General features: G+C 37.8%; 1 protein-coding gene across 1 annotated transcript in view; it reads left to right on the top strand.

Moving 5' to 3' along the window:
* LOC136825006 (uncharacterized) overlaps positions 1-21,599 on the top strand; it is a 44,105-nt gene extending 22,506 nt beyond the window's left edge. The window contains exons 2-4 of the mRNA XM_067081003.1: positions 20,246-20,384; positions 20,499-20,664; positions 20,940-21,599. Coding sequence (XP_066937104.1) covers positions 20,246-20,384; positions 20,499-20,664; positions 20,940-20,950 — 316 coding nt within the window. The 3' untranslated portion in view covers positions 20,951-21,599. The remainder of the gene's footprint in view (positions 1-20,245; positions 20,385-20,498; positions 20,665-20,939) is intronic.
* Positions 21,600-22,263: the final 664 nt, after the last annotated feature.

Raw genomic sequence — 22,263 nt, 5'->3', positions numbered from 1 at the left:
ACTACAAGCTGTCGCTATTTCAGTCATTTTGGAAAAGAGGATAACAATCTGCTCCTTATACCTTCCACCAGACCTTGATTTTAACATTGGAGATATTCAGTCGTTAATTGACCAACTTCCAGCTCCTTTACTTTTGCTAGGTGATTTTAATGCCCACAATCCCCTTTGGGGAAGTCGGTTTTAGATAGTAAAGGGAAATTAATCGAAGACCTTATTGACAGGAATGATGTTACCCTGTATAATAATGGGTCAATGACTTTCCACAACATTCACGATAATCATTTCTCTGCACTGGACCTTAGTATTTCTTCAACTAGTATCCACCTTGATTTTAATTGGTCTGTTAATGAAGATTTAAATGGAAGTGATCACTACCCGATCCATTTGAAATATGCTCTGAATGCTCCATCTGAAGTTTTACCTAAGTGGAAGGTAGAGGACGCAGACTGGGATAAATTTAGTAAAGGGTGTCAATCTAGATAGGGAGTTTGAGTCCTTTCATTCTCATCTAGATGCCTATGATTACTTTATTGAATCTACTTTGAAGAGTGCTGAAAGCTCGATTCCAAAACAAAAGGCAAACCTCGTAGACCTGCAGTTCCCTGGTGGAATAAGACATGTGGTATTCTGAGAAAAGTGACTAGGAAATGCTACAGACGTTACAAAACTAGTGGCTCCCCTCAGTCTAAATTAATCTACAAACGTGCTTTAGCCAAGCAGCGGCGCTTTTATAAGAAAGCCAAAAGAGAATGTTGGCTTTACTATATTAATGGAATAAACTCCAAGACCCCACTAAGAGTGGTGTGGCGCAAAATAAGGAAACTGAGTGGAAAATTTGTAGCGTCACCATTGCCCTCATTAAAAATAAATGACACTCTAATCACAGAGCCCACTGAAGTTGCCAATGAGCTAGGAAAACACTTTTCTAAAGTTTCCAGCCTAACAATTATTCTCCAGAATTTCAAAGAATTAGGAATTCTGAAATGTGTCTGAAGTTTGATTCAGGGAAAATCTGAACCATACAACTACAAATTTTCCTAAGAGAACTTCGTGAGGCGCTCTCCTCAAGTGAATCCACAGCTCCAGGTGAGGATACAATCATATATGAAATGCTGAAACACCTCCCAGATGATGCCAAAAAATATTTACTGAAGATTATAAACAAAATATGGGAAACTGGAATTTTACCCAAGGACTGGAAAATATCCATAATTGTCCCAGTTAAAAGCCTAATAAAGATGCTTCCCAAGCCACCAGCTATAGACCAATAGCTCTTACCAGCTGTGTATGTAAGCTGATGGAGAAAATGATAAATACTAGACTGGTTTGGCACCTGGAGACCAAAGGATTACTATCGCCATTTCAATTTGGTTTCAGAAAAAACTGCTCCACCCTTGATCCCTTGCTGAGGCTGACCAACCAAATCCAGCAAGGATTCGCCAAAAGTGTCAGACCATTGGCATATTTTTGACTTGGAGAAAGCATATGACACTACCTGGAGAATTGGCATCATGAAACAATTGCACAAGATGGGCATATGTGGAAGAATGGTCAGGTTTATATATTCCTTTTTATCAGACAGACTTTTTAAGGTAAGTGGGGAAACTCCTTCTCCCAACCTTTTATGCAGGAGGAAGGAGTTCCCCAAGGGAAAGCGTTTAAAGTGTAACACTTTTTCAGTGGCAATAAATAGTGTGATTGAAAAAATCTCGCCCCTGTTAAATGCTCGCTTTTTGTCGATGACCTTGCAATATACTGCACAGGATATGATTCCTTGTCCGTATGTAAACATTTGCAAAGGTCTATTAATGCTATTACTAAGTGGGCTGATGAGAATGGTTTCAAATTCTCCTCTTCCAAAACAGTTGCAGTAAGATTCACCAGGTGCCGGCGTGTGGAAGAGGTTCCCACACTTAGTTTAAAAGGGTCCATCCTTCCTTACGAGTGAAGTTAAATTTCTGGGGATGACTATTGACCATAAATTAACATGGGCTAGCCACATAAATGCCCTAAAGTTTAATGTTAAACAATCTATGAATATTTTAAAGGTTGTCTCTGGATTTAGTTGGGGCTGATAAGAAATCCCTTCTGAGGCTATATGACTCTCTGTGTCGATCTAAGTTAGACTATGGCTGTCAGATTTATTCCTCAGCCTGTAAAACCAAGCTAAAGGAACTGGATGTTGTACACAACATGGGGTTGAGAATATGCTCAGGGCTTTTAGAACTTCGCCTGTTGAAAGCATTTATGTCGACACAGATCATTTACCCCTTGATCTAAGAAGGCAAGAGCTAGGGTTGCGATACATGGCTAGAATGAAAAGTGCTCCCAAAAATCCCTCCTTTCAAGCACTAAAGGAAACAGACTCTCAAGTTTTTCTGGTACAAGAGCTTCTAAACCATTCCAAATTCGACTGAATGAGGATGTTAGGAATAATCACCTTAAATCCCAGAAAGTCCTGGAAGTAGAATATCCTGTAAATCCTCCATGGCTTATCCCAGAAGCATCAATATGTAAAAACTGTTTAACAAAAAGGACTGCACTGTAGAAGAGATTAGGGAAAATTCTTAGAGCACGATGTTACCCATACTAATTTTACAAAAATTTATACAGATGGATCTAAGTCAGATAGTGGTGTTGGTTGCGCTGTTATCCTTGGTGATACAGCGTACACAGCTAAATTACCTGACTCTGCATCAATATTTACTGCCGAATTAACAGCCGTAGTGTCTGCCCTAGATTTAGTTTTTCAAAGTAGTGACTCTAATTTTGTCATATACTCAGACTCTAGAAGCACCTTAGAAGCTATTAAAAAAATTTAATAGCTTTCATCCATTAATTGAAAAAGTTCAGGAGTGGCTTTTTCGTATATATTGTCGACGTAAATCAGTCTCTTTCTGTTGGGTCCCTTCTCACGTGGGGATTCAGGAAACGAGATGGCAGACAGGGAAGCGAAAGCTGCTAGTATTTTATCAGAAACCTCTTTTAGAAAAGTGCCTCATACAGATCTAAAAGGTCCCATTAGATCTTATGTTTTAAGTAAATGGCAAGAAAGGTGGACTTCTCCCTTCTTGCCAATAATAAGAAATATAGAAATATTAGGGATAATGTACTACCGTGGTCTTCGTCATTCCAGCTTGACAGACAACAGAGGTTATTTTAACGAGATTAAGGATTGGGCACACTCGTCTAACCCATCAGTTTATTTTAGAAGGAAGCAGCCCTCCAGAGTGTGCTTACTGTGACGAGACACTAACAGTGGAGCACATTCTGGTGGTCTGCCCCAGATATTTTAACCAAAGAGAGAGATATTTTCAGGGTAAATCCCTGTCTGATATTTTGGGAGATGAAGCAGATATTTCTGCTATCATCTCTTTTAAAGTGTATTAAAATTTTTAACGATATTTAATTTTATTTAATTTATTACATCACGTAGAATTTTAATGACATTAATTTTTTTTTTATGTATATAGCACATCATTCATTAAACTTCATACCCTTATTTATTGGTCACATCACTTCATTTTATTTATTAATCATTTCCTTCATGAATTCATAACTTTAACATAATTTATTTTCTTTCCATTACGGCGCTGAATGGCCTTGTTGGCCCCAGTGCCTGGGCTTTGCCCTAAATATCATCATCCATCCATCCATCCATCTTGGGTGTCTGGTGTGCACTTTTGGATGTTTGCACTAGACTGGTTTAAACTTATGGATTTGGCAACTCTCTAGTTCTCCACTCCAATGGAACTGTTTCCAGTTCAAAGTTCTGACAGTTTGGTGAACGGCACTGGGATTTTCACCATGGCATGAACATGGATATATGGCTTGGCTGTTGGACAGAACTAAACACTTGCCATGAATTGGGAATTGTGGTAAACTGGGAGAAGTTGGACCAAGATGTTAAAATGATAAATCAGAAAGTGGATTTGATTCAAATAATAAATCCTTTATTGCACTAATTTCTATAAACTTATCATTAGATTACGAATGTTTATACAGTGTAAAGAAGCAATTTGAATAGGCTAGTGGAAAGAATTAAAATTAATTCTAGAAAAAATAAGCAGTCATTTTGTGCTTTTATCAAATTTTCCTCTCCCCCTTGGAAGCTAGTGAGGGACAAACAGAAGGGTCTTGACTCCATGGCCACATTCTAAATGACTCAGTTGTCAGCACGAAAGTGTTTTCAGTGAAAACTTGAATGATGAGCCATTTGACTTTGTTCCAAACATTTGAAGAACATGGACCAGTCCCATGTACCAGAGCTCTTCCTCCCCCCTGAGAAGGGCATGTTGCTATCTACAAGGGAGGTGGTGGTTAGGGAAAATGACATGATAAAAGGTAGTGATGACCCTGCCATTGCTATCTTGAGAGCAACCATTGGTTCCATTCCCATTGGAAATTTGGGATGGGACTCCTGGCTTTATGGAAAGAATCTTCTAATAAAAGCTGGAAATGAGACTCTCAGCAAGCAGTTCTGTTAGCTAACTTTAAACCTCCTGAAAGTGGAAATTGATTGAATCTATTTCATCTCATAGATTCTTTAATACACTGAAAGGAGTAGTTTACTCAAAAGATTTGCATGTTTTTAAAGAGGAGGAGATTCTCCATCGATGCCCTCCTTGTGTATCTCATGTAAAAAGACTGGGTGGTGATGCAGCTATCCTTAACCTTCTCCTCCAATTACCTACCTTGATACCATCATTGTTGGCCATGAGAGGATGCAGGTTAAAAATATAAAAAAGAAGTCCTAGACAGTGTCTGCAAATGCTTTGAATATGGCCACATTCAAAACTCTTGCAGTATAACAATAAAAGATGTCCTGTGTGCTCTTGCAGAGCACGATAATTTGATGATTGCAAAGCAGCCCGAATTTGGCATGTTTTCTTTGCAAGGGTGATCATCTCACAAAAGGTGCTCTCTAGGGCTTGTCCCAGATATAAATTTGAACAAGAAGTGTTGGCAGTGGCAGATAATGAACATATTAGCATTAGTGAAGCAAATTCGCACCTGAAATGGGGGCAAACAAAAGTGCCAACACTACGTAATTCTGTAATAAAACTTATGGTAACTTCCAACAATGTAAGGCCAAATAAACTGTGTCTGATGGAAGATATCAAAACCTGGTATTTCTCCAACCATAAATAATAATGAAAATCTCCAAACTGGTGAGAAAAAAATTTCGTCGGCAAGTGCTTTGAAGTCCAATAGCAAAAATTGTACTTAATAAAAACAGAAAATTTATCTTCCACCACATCCACAGCTGTCGATTCATCTCCAAAAATAAGGGTGCCAAAATCAGTGCCAATAATTCAGGAAAATATTCTGGCAAAATACTTCAAACCAAAATAAGCTAAAGGAACAATCCCAATTAGATAGAGCTAGTTCAGAGCCATCAATCAGCCACAGCCACAAACAAAAATAATAATAAAACTACAGGTTGCAACTACCAAGAAACGCACAAGAAATAGTTCCCCCCAAATAATGATAATTTTATAATAAAAACTTCAAATGGGTTCAGTGTTTTGGAAGACATCTCTCCCCTAGAAAGGTGGTTCCAAAAGTAGTTTCAGAACAAAAACATCTCCCCAGCCAGAAAGGTGTCTTGCCGCCCTAAGACAAATAGGATTAGTGGTGCTAAGACAGAACAGCAACAGCAATAATTCTGAACATCAGGTTCATAATAAAAATATAAGATCAAAATCCAAAGACCCTGAACACCAATTTTAGATGAAAAGGGATTAAAAAACAATCACCTTATAAAGGAGAATTTCCCACTCCAACCTAGGAACAGTACCCTCCAGTGAGTGGGAAGTAGTACATTTAACCACCTTAGCATTCTTGCTCGATATTCTTCAGTGGAACTGTAAAGGTCTCAGAGCCCGTTCAGAAGATCTTAAAGTTTTAATGCATGAATTTAATCCAGGGATTATATGCCTGCAAGAAACAATGTTAGGCAACTCTGTTTATAATCCTGGACTAAATTATTCAATATTTAAATCATATCCCCAGTTGGTGATCGTGCCCATGGAGGTGCTGCAATTATTATTAATAAATGTCTTTGCAGCACTCCACAATACAATTAAATACAACACTCCAAAGCTGTTGCTATTTCTGTCATTTTGGAAAAGAGGATAACAATCTGCTCCTTATACCTTCCACCAGACCTTTCTTTTAACATTGGAGATATTCAGTCGTTAATTAACCAACTTCCAGCTCCTTTTCTTCTGCTAGGTGATTTTAATGCCCACAACCCCCTTTGGGGAAGTCAGTTTTTAGATAGTAAAGGGAAAATAATCAAGACCTTATTGACAGGAATGATGTTACCCTGTATAATAATGGGTCAATGACCTTCCACAACATTCATCGATAATCATTTTCTGCACTGGACCTTAGTATTTCTTCAACAAATATCCACCTTGACTTTAATTGGTCTGTTAATGAAGATTTGAATGGCAGTGATCATTACCCGATCCATTTGAAATATGCTGTAAATGCTCCATCTGAAACATTACCTAAGTGGAAGGTAGAGGATGCTGACTGGGATAAATTCAGTCAAGGTGTCAATCTAGATAAGGAGTTTGAGTCATTTCATTCTCACCTGGATGCCTATGATTACTTTATTGAATCCACTCTGAAGAGTGCTGAAAGCTCGATTCCAAAACAAAAGGCAAACCTCGTAGACCTGCAGTTCCCTGGTGGAATAAGACATGTGGTATTCTGAGAAAAGTCACTAGGAAATGCTACAGACGATACAAAACTAGTGGCTCCCCTCAGTCTAAATTAATCTATAAACGTGCGTTAGCCAAGCAGCGCGTTTTTATAAGAAAGCCAAAAGAGAATGTTGGCTTTACTTATATCAATGGAATCAATTCCAAAACCCCACTAAGAGTGGTGTGGCGCAAAATTAGGAAACTGAGTGGAAAATTTGTTGCGTCACCATTGCCCTCATTAAAAATCAATAACACTCTGATCACAGAGCCCACTGAAGTTGCCAGTGAGCTGGGAAAACACTTTTCTCAAGTTTCCAGCCCTGATAATTATTCTCAGAATTTCAGAGAATTAGGAATTCTGAAATGACTCTGAAATTTGATTCAGGGAAAATCTGAACCATACAACCACAAATTTTCCTTAAGAGAATTTCGTGAAGCACTCTCTCTTCAACTGAATCAACAGCTCCAGGTGAGGATTCAATTTTATATGAAATGCTTAAACACCTCCCAGATGATGCCAAAAATATCTACTCAAGATTATAAACAAAATATGGGAAACTGGAATTTTACCCAAGGACTGGAAAATATCCATAATTGTCCCCATAAAAAAGCCTAATAAAGATGCTTCCCAAGCCACCAGCTATAGACCAATAGCTCTTACCAGCTGTGTTTGTAAGCTGATGGAGAAAATGATAAATACTAGATTAGTTTGGCACCTGGAAACCAAAGGACTACTAACTCCATTTCAATTTGGTTTCAGAAAAATCCGCTCCACCCTTGATCCTTTGCTGAGGCTGACCAATCAAATGTCCAGCAAGGATTTGCCAAAAATGTCAGACCATTGGCATATTTTTTCGACTTGGAGAAAGCATATGACACTACCTGGAGAATTGGCATCATAAAACAATTGCACAAATGGGCATATGTGGAAGAATGATTAAATTCATATATTCCTTTTAACAGACAGATTTTTAAGGTTAGAGTGGGCAAACACTCTCCCAACCTTTTATGCAGGAGGAAGGTGTTCCACAAGGAAGTGTTTTAAGTGTAACACTTTTTCAGTTGCAATAAACAGTATTTGCAAAAATATCATCACCTGTTAAATGCTCGCTTTTTGTTGATGACCTTGCAATATACTGCACAGGATATGATTCCTTGTCAGTATGTAAACATTTGCAAAGGTCTGTTAATGCTATTACAAAGTGGGCTGATGAGAATGGTTTTAAATTCTTCCTTCCAAAACAGTTTCAGTAAGATTTACTAGGTGCCAGCGTGTGGAAGAGGTTCCCACCCTTAGTTTAAAAGGATCCATCATTCCTTATGAAAGGAAGTTAAATTTTTGGGGATGACCATTGACCATAAATTAACATGGGCCAGCCACATAAATGCCTTAAAGTTTAATGTTAAACAATCTATCAATATTTTAAAGGTTGTCTCTGGATTTAGTTGGGGAGCTGATAAAAAATCCCTTCTGAGACTGTATGACTCTTGTGTCGATCCAAGCTAGACTATGGCTGTCAGATTTATTCCTCAGCCTGTAAAACCAAGCTGAAGGAACTGGATGTTGTACACAACATGGGGCTGAGAATATGCTCAGGGCTTTTAGAACTTCGCCTGTTGAAAGCATTTATGTTGATACAGACCAACTTCCCCTTGATCTAAGGAGGCAAGAACTAGGATTAAGATACATGGCTAGAATGAAAAGTGCTCCCAAAAATCCTCCTTCCAAGTGCTGAAGGAAGCAGACTCACGGTCTTTTCTGGTACAAGAGCCTCTAGACCATTCCAAATTAGACTAAATGAAGATGTTAGGAATAATCATCTTAAATCCCAGAAAGTCATGGAAGTAGAAACATCCTGTGTATCCTCCATGGCTTATCCCAGAAGCATCAATATGCAAAAACTGTTTAACAAAAAAGACTGCACTGAGAAGAGATTAGGGAAAGTTCTTGGAGCACGATGTTACCCATACTAATGTTACAAAAATTTATACAGATGGATCAAAGTCAGATAGTGGTGTTGGCTGTGCTGTTATCCTTGGTGATACAGCATACACAGCTAAACTACCTGACTTTGCATCCATATTTACAGCAGAACTAACAGCCATAGTCTCTGCCCTGGATTTAGTTTTTGAAAGTAGCGACTCTAATTTTGTCATATACTCAGACTCTAAAAGCACCTTAGAAGCAATTAAAAAATTTAATAGCTTTCATCCATTAGTTCAAAAAGTTCAGGAATCGCTTTTCCATTTGTATTATCTGGGTAAATCTGTCTCTTTCTGTTGGGTCCCTTCTCATGTGGGGATTTGTGGAAATGAGATGGCAGATAGGAAGCAAAGCTGCTAGTGTTTATTCAGAAACAGCTTTAGTAAAGTGCCTCATACAGACCTAAAAGGTCCTTTTAGATCTTATATTTTTAAACAAATGGCAAGAAAGATGGACTTCTCCTTCTTGCCAATAATAAAAAGTATAGAAAAATCAGAAATAATATATTGCCGTGGTCTTCGTCATTCCAGTCGGATAGACGAACAGAAATTATTTTAACAGAATGAAGGATTGGGCACACTTATCTGACCCATCAGTTTATTTTAGAAGGGGCAGCCTCCAGAGTGTGCTTACTGTGTGGTGAGATGCTAACAGTGGAGCACATTCTGGTTGGTCTGCCCCAGATATTTTAACCAAAGAGAGAGATATTTTAGAGGTAAATCCCTCTCTGATATTTTGGGAGATGAAGCAGATATTTCTGCTCTCATCTCTTTTAAAGTGTATTAAAATTTTTAATAAAATTTAATTATATTTAATTAATCACATCAAGATATATATATATTTATTTATTAAGCATTTTTTTTCATTAATTCATTCATTTATCAATTGAATTTATCTATGAACCATCTTCATCATACACTCATTAACTCATTTTTCATAATATAATTTATTTAGTTTCCATTACGGCGCTAAATGGCTTCATTTGGCCCCAGTGCCTGGGCTTTAAAACTCATACATCCATCCATCCATCTCCCAACATTTGAAAATGCGGATGCTCGATAATCATTTGGTTCATCTAACAGCTGTTAACCAGGTATAATATTATTTTCAGGTGGAATATTCTAGACGGTCAGCTCAATGGCCTTTTTGGTCCCTGCATTTTGAGGAAGATATTTTTGAGCATCTGAGGTTTTCAATGTTTGACCTGTTTTCCACAAGTAAAGGAAACTTTGGTGTCCTGTTCTCCTATACCAGATCCATGAAATGAAAGAGACAATTGAACAGTCAGGATGACTAAACCTTTCAATTTGCCAGATTTGTTTGGTGATCAACAGAGTTTTGAACATTATGGGTCTCAGGATGATTTTGGTTGCTGCTTGATAGCCTCAGGCTTAATCCAGGCCTGCTGATTTTTTTCCTGGTCAAGGCATCAAGACAAACATAACCTATCCTTTGTAAGCCACAGAAGAGGTGCCACCAGCCTGAAAACATCTTTCAAATTGATTTATAATGTGAAGGCCTGAAGATGTTAAACTTCTTTGTCATTCCTCCTTTCCTCCTGTAATTTGTACCAAGAAAAGTAGGCCATCTTCAGTGTTGTAAAGGGGTCTTTTCCAGCTAGTGTGTCTGTTCAGTCCAGTATTCTCATTCATCTATGCTGAGACAAACTTGTCGGTATCAATGGTTAAAGGCTTTCACTAAGTCTTGAACTTGGTTTTATACTGAATGGGCTGGATCACTCATGTTTAGTATTATTCATGATTATGAGAGCTTTTGAAAGTCATGCCCCCTCAGTAGCTTCACTCCCCAAGTGGGGGTTATCAATTTCAAAAGAATGGCTTAAATATGGAAGCCTTTGCCTAAGAGCATCTTTGTCTTTTGCTAGCTTTAGCCTTGCAAGGCTTGTTAATTATTACATGGGCTTTTATATAAGTAACAAAAAATTACATAGCTATTGAAATACTTTAAAAAGTGCAACTCAAAATTTAAAAATCGTAAAAGCAAATTTTGTTTTGGGTGTAGGTATTGTCCCACCCACTTTTGGGAAGAATAGGTACAACACAGCTAAAAGCTCAATTCAAATTCTGCTGGTCAATGAATAAACATTGGTTGTTGAAGTTCTTTGGATTCGTTTTTACTGGATGGCTGTAATTTTCTCTTTCATTTGGTAAGTATTCTGTATTTTTGAAACAATCTTAATTAGCATCTAATATTCAGGACTTTTCTAAGTGACTTTTTGACTCACTATGTCAGACCTAGCTTGTCTAGTGTTAGGTATTGCAGTAAAGGCTGCAAGACAAAACTCACATTGGCTAAATATGACAGCCATACCATTTGTTCTTCTTGTAGAGAGCAAGTTTGCTCAAATTAGCTGTTACGATGTTAAGACTAGGATAACAGGGAAATGGAAAATTTTGACTTCTCATTTGGAAAAAATTCAACATGACACTGAGGAAGGCAACCACTAAATGAAGCTAGAGCTTCTGCTAGTCAGGATAATTCTCAAAGATCTTGCTGGTTTACCTGTCCCTTCAACACATGTGACTTTCAGTACCTGTGATTTTTCCCCAAGTCCTTAGTGGATGGCCATTGGAAAGGAGTCTGGTTGGATGTGCATACCTTGTTGTCGAATCAGACTCGCAATAAAGTGCAGTAGGTAAAAGTGTGAAGGCCCTTGAAAAGTCATGGTGCCTCGGTGAGATGACTCTATAAATGTCCGTCAGCAAGCCATGGAGATATTTTTCCTCCTGCAGTTTTAGCTCCCCATAACTCCGCTTTGCCTTCAGTATCCTCCAACTGCCTAAAGCCAACATTTAGTAAAACAGATGCTGGATTCAGTGAAGTGTCCAGTGCCCGACCTTCCAGTGCCCGACCGTCAGTTTCCTCCCCTATTAATGGCCTCTTCTGTTGAGGCGCACATATCAATAACCACCTTAAACAGGTGCGATTTCTCCTCGATTATTGAGGACCTGTTTGGCTCAATACAACGTTGGTTGGATAACATTTTGAGCCTCCTTCAGAAGCCTCCACACAGGAATATGGACCCTTTGTCTATTTCCTCAGAAGGAACATAAGGAACAACCGACCAATAAATTTTTTGTTGATTTCATTACAAATGCTTTCTGATGAAGCAACTTCTCCAGGTTCAAATTTCATGATGTGAACACAAAGAGACATCCAGGTGGTCTGAGAAACTAACATCGAATTAATAAAAGAGATCTGGGCAAAGCACTGGAAGACTGCCTAAATGTTTAATATGACAAATTCAGTAAAATAAACTGGAATCCTTCATTACCGATTTTGCCTCCTCTCAAGGGACTTTACAGTCTCATCGATGCACACATTATTCTCCTCGGAAATTTTGTACATTAAAACCTTGGATAATCAAAGACATCCTCAAAATTTAAAGATCCTGAGTTTCCTAATTGGACCAAGGAAGAATCATTTCATGGAAGAAAATATCACTCAGATTGGTCTACTTTCATGTGCTGAAGAGCTACTCCCAGGAAAAAGCAATCATTTTTATGGGTCTTTTAGGAAAATAAATGGTGCTCATGCACCACTAAACCACCTAGACATCCCTCCTAATAAAAGATGGGAAAAAACTAGTCTGTTTCTCCTAAAGAATGAGTGAGGGCTAATGTAAAATAAATCGACTCCAGGTTTTCTTGCAAAGTAAGTGACCAAGAAAAAAGCACCTTTTTCTAGAGTTAGCATTTCCCTCTGTCTCGGCACTCTTTCGAGGAGGCAAAAAATAAACCATGGAAATTAATAACAATAAATTTTTTTGGCTCTGTCTCGAGAAGTCTCAGCCCCAGAAAGTTAGTCATTATAATCCATCAAAATTTATATCGATATGGAAGAGTTCCAGAATTTGCAGGAAGTATCTGTTTTGAACACTGCAATAAATCTGCCCCTCAGGTTTTACAATGTTTGTTTTTGAAATGATCTGCCATTTAGCACCTTTGGCAAAGGCATACTTATTAGAGTTTTATAACCACTTATGGCTTCGAAATTTATTTCCTAATGAATGGCGTAAAGCTATAATTATTCCTATCCCCAAACCAGGAAAAGATCCCAGTAATGTAAACAATTACAGACCAATTTCTTTAACTAGTTGTCTATGCAAATTACTAGAAAAAATGGTAAATGCTCGACTAACATGGCACATTCGAGAAAACAAAATTTTGACTCCCACTCAATTTGGATCACAATGTAACAGATCAACACTGGATTCTCTATCTAACTTAGAAGATCACATACGAAGAGGATTTGAACGAAAACAAATTACTATAGCCGTGTTTTTTTGACATTGAAAAGGCATATGATACTACATGGAGGTATGCAATATTAAAAACGTTACATGAAAAATAACATCCGTGGACATTTACCTATGTTTATCCAAAACTTCTTGACAAATCGCAGTTTTCAGGTGAGAATTGATGATGTTCTGTCTAGAACATTTCCTCTTGAAAATGGTGTTCCACAGGGAAGCGTCCTTAGTGGCACGCTGTTTACTTTAGCAATCAATGATATCAGTAATAATCTACCTATTGGTATTAAAAGTAACCTGTATATGGATGATTTTGCCATATATTATTCAGCATCTCGAATAAAACATGCAGAACGAATGATTAATAAAAGCATAATAAAAATAGATGAATGGGCTTTATCTGTAGGCTTTAAATTTTCCATAGAGAAAACCAAGCAATCATGTTTTATAAAAATAAAAAATGGAAAAAAGGAGAAGAAATAGACTTGAAAATCAGAAACCATAGTATACCAATTGGCCAAACAGCAAAATTTTTAGGATTAGTATTTGATACTCATATGAACTGGAAAGCCCACATAACATACATGAAATCAAAATGTAAAAGAGCATTAAACCTAATTAAAAACTATCAAACACTACTTGGGAGCCGATAGACATACCCTTACTTTATTGTATAAAGCAACAGTGCTGTCTATCGTTGATTATGGAAGTGAAATATATGGCTCGGCATCAGATGCAACGCTGAAAACGGTAGACCCAGTTCATAATGAGGGCCTTAGAATATGTTCAGGAGCTTTTCGATCATCACCAACATCATCTTTACAAGTTGAATGTGGTGAACTACCTCTGTCTCTCCATAGAGAGCTAGTAACAATGAAGAGTGCTCTGAGAATTCAGACAAATGATTCTCAACTAAAAAATTATTTGGATTAAGAGATGTGTTTATAAACAATCATCCACCTTCTTTCCCAATTAGAGCTACAAGATTGTTTGAGTCGCTAAATATACATATACAATTACCTGTCATAATAAAATCGCCTCCTCCTTGGACAATGAATAAAATGAGAATTTGTACACACTTGAAATATTTATCAAAAAATCATTCATATACTCCAGAATACCATAGACAACATACAGCAGAGCATATTATCCGAAAAGATCCACATTACGCAATATATACTGACGGATCTAAGTCACAATACGGAGTGGGATATGCTGCGGTATCCCAAAACAAAACGTATCAGTTCTCTCTCCCAGACAAAGCTTCTGTATTTACAGCTGAGTTATGTGCAATAGTATCAGCCATAAAAATAATAAGAGAAGTCTCATATAATAATTTTGTAATTTATAGCGACTCCAGGAGTGCTATAGAAGCTATTCAAAGCTATAATCCCAAAAATAATATTGTACAACATATAAAGTTCTCTCTCCATAAATTGTATAATAAGGGAAAAAATATTGAAATATGTTGGATCCCTGCCCATGTAGGGATTAAGGGAAATGAAGAGGCTGATAAAGCAGCTAAAGAAGCGGTCCACATGACAAGAACAAATGTAGACATCCCTATCAGTGACTATACAAGATATATAAAAACAGTCCTTGTAAAAAAATGGCAAAATATATGGAACGAAGAACCTGAAAATAATAAATTAAAACAGATAAAATCCAGTGTTGGAAAATGGAGTTCATCATATCAGAGAGAAAGACAAGCACAAGTAATTCTGACACGTCTTCGAATAGGCCATACTCGATTGACACATGGACACTTAATGAACAGTCCATGTGGCCCTCTTCCCAAATGCCCAGATTGCAATGTGCTGATAACAGTTAAGCATATACTGTGTGAATGTCCACAATATAACCTGCAGCGATTATCAAATTTCGGAAATAGACCGATAGAAGAAATTTTGTCAGAATCTTCAACGTTCTCAATAGCACCCATTTTAATGTTTATGAGAAGCTGCAAATTAATTGGAAAAATATAAGAAAAAAAAATCAGAATAATGAATTTTAAAACAAGTAAATTTTATGATTTTACTAATTTATTTTGAATTTTTATATACCTTTTTAGTGAGTATGTATGGAAGCATGAGTTTAAATGTATTTATTGTATGAGTGTGTTCCAGTATGAAAGCGTATACCTTTTACAGCTTTTAATTTCATTTTCATCCATCATCATTGACAAGTGACTTATTAGGTCCCAGTGCTAGGCTTCTAGCCTAGACTTGTCATTCCATCCTAATCCTTCGGGCCAGCCCTATGAGAGCTGATGGTCAGCTCAGTGGTCTGGTTAAACTATTTTAATAATAATAATCTGGGAAAGTGGTTCTGCTTAATGACAATACAGTAAATGTATGTCTGTATCTAGGTGACTGGCTCCTATGCTCCCGTGCATGGAGAACCTTCAGAAGATGCTCCAGCTTACCTAGATTTGGGGCTTTTAATCAGTTTCAAGAAATCTCAACTGGATCCTGCTCGACCAATTCTCTATTTGGGGATGAAGATAGATTCTCTGAATTTTCTGGCTTTTCCGTCCCATCAAAAGATCCAGAACTGCCTCAAGAAAGTCTGGAACTTCACCTCTTGTCCGTCCTACTCGGCCAATGAGCGGATGAGCCTCCTGGGAACACTGTCTTCCACTGAAAAGTTTGTGCCATTGGGCAGGCTTCACACCAGTGTTTTGCAGTTCTTCCTCAGGACCAACTGTTGCAGGAAGAACCTCCCAGTCTCATTTGTCTTCCATATCACTCCCGAAATCAAGGAAAACCTTCAGTGGTGGCTGGCAGAAGACAGATTTCCAGTAGGAAAGTTGCTGCTCCTCTGAGCCCCAACATAACGTTGCATTCAGAAGCATCAGATCTGGGTTGGGGAACTCTACTCAATGAGATGGAAATGTCCGGGATGTGGTTCCCAGCCGAAAGGAACCTACACATTAACGTGAAGGAGCTGAAAGCAAGAAATCTAGCTCTTCAGTTCTCAGCAGCAACCTTCAACAGGACAGTTGCGGTCCATTCAGGCAGCATGACCGCACTGACCTACATCGGGAATCAAAGGGGGGGACATTACTTTTCTCTTTACGAAGCAGCCAAGGATCTCCTCTTATGGGCACAAGACAACATTACCAGTACTGTGACCTGCTTCATTCAGGGCAAACTGAATGTTCTTGTGGACAAATTAAGTCGCGGCAAACAAGTTCTACTGACAGAGTGGACACTGAATCCACAGGTGTGCACTTGACTTGTGGAAACGGTGGGGAAAGCCATCAATAAACCTTTTTGCAACATCAAGAAACCATCATCTCCCTCTCTTTTCTTCCCCAGCTCCAGATCATCAGGCATGGGCAACAGATGCCATGCTGCAGGATTGGTGGGACCTTGATGTTTACACCTTTCCTCCGTTCACCATGATGAGGGAAGTGCTGAAATAGTTCATCACTCGCAACAACATATCGGTGACTCTAGTGGCTCATTTTTGGCCACACAAAAAATGGTTCCTGGATCTTCCAGACTGTCACCTCAGAAGAGGAATCTTCTCAGACAAGCCTCATTTTCACTGTTTTCATCAAGGTTTATCTACTCTCGCTCTGACAGGCTTCAGACTGTCTGGAAGCTTGTCAGAGGGAAGGGTTTTTCAAGAAAAACTGCAGAAGCAATTGCAAATTGTAGGCACCAATCTTCTGCTGCAGTCTACCAGGCCAAGTGGGCAGTCTTTAGAGACTGGTGCCGAGAGCATATCATCTCTTCTAAAATGACTTGTACCCAAATTGTAGACTTTTTACCGTTTGAGGTCTACCAAAGGATTGGCTGCATCCACCATTAAAGGATACAGGGCTATGTTAAATTCTGTTTTTAAACATAGGGAAATAGACCTGCCTACAAACCAGGATATTACTGATTTTATTAAATCATTAAATATACCTAAACGAGAAATCTACATTGCCTGGAACTTGGATTTGGTCCTTAAATGAGTTTTGGGCTCTCCATTCGAACCCTTGGACTCCTCCTTGCTAAAGGATTTGACGAGGAAAACCTTATTTTTAATGGCTCGAGCAACTGCTAAAAGAATTAGTGAATTACATGCCCTTGATAAGAAGACAGGTTTTGTCAAGGGAATGCAGTGTGTTCTCTGACCTTAGGGTTCTTGGCAAAGAACGAAGACCCTTCTAATTCTGGCATTGTTCGTTTAATGTCAAGAGCTTGGCTGATATCCTGGGTCCAGCAGATCATGTGTGTGCTCTGCCCAGTAAGAGCACTGAAGATTTATTTGGAGAGAACTAAAAGAATTAGAGGTAACTCACAGAATCTCTGGTGTTCAGTTAAGGATCCTGGATGTCCATTATCCAAAAATGCCCTTAACTTTTTTTTTGAGGACTCTGATTTCCGAATCACACACAAGAGGTCAAGAGGATACCCTACCCATTTGTGAAGTTAAACCCATGAAATAAGGCAGTTGCCACCACACTGGCTTTCAAACAGAATCTCTCGCTCCCCACAATCTTGCAATCCACGTATTGGAGATGCAAGTCAGTTTTCTCTATGTATTATCTTCGTGATATAGAGACAGTGTATGAGAAATGCAGTACATTAGGCCCATTCTTCATAGCAGGCATGGTATGGGGGGATGAAGGATAGGAGGAATACCTTCTATTTCCTCTATCCCCTCTTCTTGTTCAGGATTGTTGTCTTTTCTTGGGAAGCCTGGGGCACTGTGTCGTGAGTGACCACCAGTCATTGTTTTTTATGGGCTGGTTGGATTAAGTTTTTAAGGTGGTGTAGGTTAAATTTATCTGGTCATATTTTGTTGTACTACACCCATGGCAAGGGCACATATATCTATGTATATATTGTCACAGAGCTGAAGGAAGGAATGAAAGTTAACTCTAGTCTTCTTTTATTCCTTCCTTCAGCTCTCTGTTTACAACAAAATATTGCAAATTCTAGCATGGATCATCAACATTTATATATATATATATATATATTATATATATATATATATATATATATATATATATATATATATATATATATATATATATATATATATATTTTATTGCATTTAGTTTTGGCAACCTGTGATTTACTCCTATGTTGCAAAGCCCCACTAGAGTAGAGGTGGCCCTTGGCTCTACCGCTACACCACTACAGGTCAAGAGGAGCTCCGACCAGAGTCAGTATCTACCTGCTGTAGCTCCCTCACCAGGTAAGGTTACAACAAGCATTTCATGATGCTAGCTAATTTTCTATTTCAAATTCATCTCCATCTATGAAGCTTTTTTAATATATATATCCATGTATCCCACCTCCTATCAAGGTAGGATTCAGCTATGTAATTGACATTTTTATAATGTTTTATATATACTTACCAAATAATTACATAATCGGAGCCCTCCCCCTCCCCTCTTGTGAACAGAGGGCATAAACAAATTGAGTTCTTTAGCTGTCTTGTACCTATTCTTTCCCCGGAAGTGGGCAGGGCTAGCTACCTAAACCCAACACAAAAAGAGTGCTACCGTGATTTTAAATTTTGAACTGCTGTGTAAGGTAGAAACTAATAGCTATGTAATTATTTGGTAAGTATATATAAAACTTTATTTTATTATAAAAATGTCTTTTCTCATCTACTTGGGCACTCAGAGGTATGGGTGGTCTCCCTTTGTTCATGAGTTTGTAGCAAAGTCTCAAAATACATTAGTTCTTTGGTTGTGACCCCAATGAGACTTTTCATGTCCAGTGCAAATTATCAGATAATGTACTATCTGAAAAGGCCTGTATTCTTCCGGAGTGTTGGGCCTTTTTGTTAGTTGAAATACACAACGGGAGGTGTGCCAAGGAACACACCTTTCTGGATTCATGAGGTAATAAAATTAACTTATAGCTCTTGAAGTCTGACATCGGACTGTCCCTGGCCTCTTGGAGGAACAGTTTGTCAGTTGATGAGGCAAATACTTAGTGATGACAGGCAAACTTTATCTCATTTGATGTGGACATTGCTCTCAAGCTCCTGGAACACTTTAAGATGTGTGGTGGCTGCTTAACAAGTTGTGTAGGTACCCAGTTTTATTCAGACAAAGAGCCTGGCTTAAGTACTTATGCCTAGTGGGAGTCTTTGGGGGCGTAAGTATAGGGTGGGGCACACTATTTCCCTTCCTCCTTTTAAGATCAGCATCTTGGTCAAAGTATCAGCCAGGACTGGGTTAGATGCAGGTAACTACACTTTTGAGTATCCAGTGTCAGAGCTCGGCCTGTAAGATGCATCTTTCTATGCTTACCTGAAACAAGAGGATGAGAGGAGGCAGAAGTGGTTGAGCTAGATTCTAAACCCATCAGTCTGTGTGAGTAGAAATGGATACCTTTCAATGTGTTGTCCCTTATGGGGGAATAACGACCTTGGGTGAGCCTGTTGTATCTTCACTCAAGCTAAAGGACCCTGTCACTATTATTCCAGACAGAGTAAGAGATGACAGGAGTCAATGCACATTTTGTCTGTTATTATGGCGTTTCTCGGTGGATTGTCCAACTGCCAAAATTGGACAAAAATTATTTTATCAACAACTGGCCTCTTAACATTGTCACCTAGATGAGCTTGGAGATCCACTAACCATTTGTAAAGAAACACTGTTACCTATTACCTAGATGAGCTTGGAGATCCACTAACCATTTGTAAAGATTTCCTCTCCGCTTACAAGTAAATATTTTCTTTCCACTTACAATGAATGTATCCTGACCATTTTGAGGGGGAAGGTGGATGCATTAGTTTTTCTCCACATTGTTGCCTCTGTCTTTTTATTTCAACTGTATCTCTAGTTTCTATGTTGTTAAGAGACCTGAAGGAAAGAATCCAATTTAGAAAGGAAAACAGCAGATGACTTAATATCAATTTCCTACCAAGGACCTTCGCTTTATTAAAATTTCACTACAACTTCATTCAGTTGACAGAGACAACAAGTGTGTTTTATAAAAATAGGTGATAGTATGTACTTAAATAGGAACAAATAAACTTTTGAAGGATGTAATTTGTATGTTTCCAGGTATACTGTATTGTACAGTACATGTTTACTGTAATCTTATATGAATATCATAAGTGAACAGTTGTAAATGAAGTGATTGTATGCTGAGGGCTCTCTGTAAGTCTTTGGCATATTCTAGTTGGACATTGTAGGAAGTTGCTTCAGGATCTGAATTAACATCTTTTGAAAGCTGTTGAAAACTTTGCCTTTCTGTAGAAGCCTATATTTGCCTAGTATAGATTAATAGTCATTTATATCCATTTCAGGGTCCTCATTATCCTGTTAAATGTTGGTCCTTTGTCAGGGTACATTGTTGACACTGGGCAATGTGAATGCCTACCTTACAGCAAACCATGCACGAAGGAAGCTGTCTTAATATCAGTAGCATCTGCATTCTCTAATCGGGTTTGTATAAATGATTGCTTCTTCGTAGTGCCCGCTTATAAGAAATTCAAAATGTCTATCAAGAGATAACGGTAAGAGATAATGGTCATGTCTGTAGTGTTCACTTACTTCCAGGTTTTAGCTTGCTTGCCAGGAATGCGCTTGTGCTGTGATGCAAAGCCAACACCGGGAGGACGCAGTGAACGAATTGGATTGACTGACCATATAAGAGGATTTGTTCTTCAGATGCCTCATTTGTTACGTAGAAACAGGACAAAAGCACCAAATTTTGAAATTAAAGGTAAAGCTTAGGCTGGACTGCAATCCTTTTCAATTGTATTTTATCAGGTTTTGTAGTGTTGAATCTCTTGATATTGACATATTATTTTAACAATACAGTACAGAGTTTGAAATGAAAGTTTAAAGCTAATTAAAACTTCATATCATTGAAATTTTGATGTAATTTCCAGTTTGACCCATTTGAATTTTACAATAAGTTTTTTGTGTAATGGATGTGTGCAAGGTTCCATTTATACTTCAAGAAAATGAACTTAAGCAGTTTATAACACTCGACAGGAACCAGGTAAACCATTGCCTCAAACTGCAGTCCCTTTCCTCCCCTTCAACAGAGCAAAGGTTTTGAGAGTCAAGCAAACAAATAATTTTCTACTACCCCTAAAGCCTTATAATTTGCAATATAGGTTGCTTGCAATATAGGTCACTTAAGCAATATTGTGAAGTTGTATGGAAAAACATACATAGGAATTTGGAGACATTGATTTTATACCCTGTATCTGATGCAGAACTATATATGCACAACCACATCATTACTTGGCAGTTGGCCTTTCAGGACGGTGATAAGGTTGGGGTTCACACAAGACTAATTCTGTTCTAGATCACATTTATGTGGAGGTTGAATTTGACAGTTGGACTTGGGGAGAGTGTCATCAACTTTAGGCAGGGAGGGTTTAGCCTGTAAATGAAGACCTATTTAACGTCTGTGTAGCTTTACTTGGAATGCTTTATCTTTGCATTTGAGTTGTGAGTACAAGGTAGGGGCTTCTATTTGGCGAGCAGAGTTTTGTGGAAAGACAAATTGTCAAGTTGCAAATGAATTTGGAAACGTTTTTGTATTTTGAGTATTTTTAAAGCAGTTATACGTTAGTGTGGTATTCTTTATTAATTCGACTGAATTTCAAGTATACTGTATTGAGTCGGAGTAAAAACATATCTCCCCCATTTCCACGTTTTAATGTCAACAGACTACAAAATCTATACTCTATACTGTCTATAGTGTCAGTGTCTCGCCAGCTCGAAGTGGGTTTGTTTACATTCTGGTATCACGAATGGCCCGGGTAAATTTAAAATTAAACGAATTACAAAAGAGAAAAACTGAGAATCTTATGTTTAGACTGTTTTAGCATCTCTCCTTGATGAACCGTTTTGTTATAACTTGAGTAAAGAAGAAAAATGTTGTTTAAAAAAAGATATTGCTTTGACATTACAAAATTATCCAATCGAGTACATACAAACATTTAACTGTTATATATCAAATGAAATGTAAGCGCACACAAACATGATAAAGAGGACATAATGCTGTAGTAAAATTATTTGGTTAAACGTCAGATATGGACAGTTGAGAAGAAAGAAAATATTCTAATTACGTAAATGCAAATATTTAAGTACATGAAATGATAGTAAGTACACAAAAATATAACAGAGAATACAATGCTGTAATAAAAGGATTTGCTTAGACGTCAAACTTAGTTTACAGCTGCACTTAAAACTAGTAAATAATGATGGGTATAATATACAAACAATGCGTATTAGTAACAGAATAAGTAAACTAGAAATTAATATTGCAAAAATAATTGGCAAATATGAACTTGCAAATTTGACA

This window comes from Macrobrachium rosenbergii, chromosome 36 (assembly GCF_040412425.1).
Source record: "Macrobrachium rosenbergii isolate ZJJX-2024 chromosome 36, ASM4041242v1, whole genome shotgun sequence".
NCBI lineage: Eukaryota > Metazoa > Arthropoda > Malacostraca > Decapoda > Palaemonidae > Macrobrachium > Macrobrachium rosenbergii.
The sequence above is the reverse complement of the archived record's forward strand: the minus strand, read 5'-3'. Positions and strand labels throughout refer to the sequence as shown.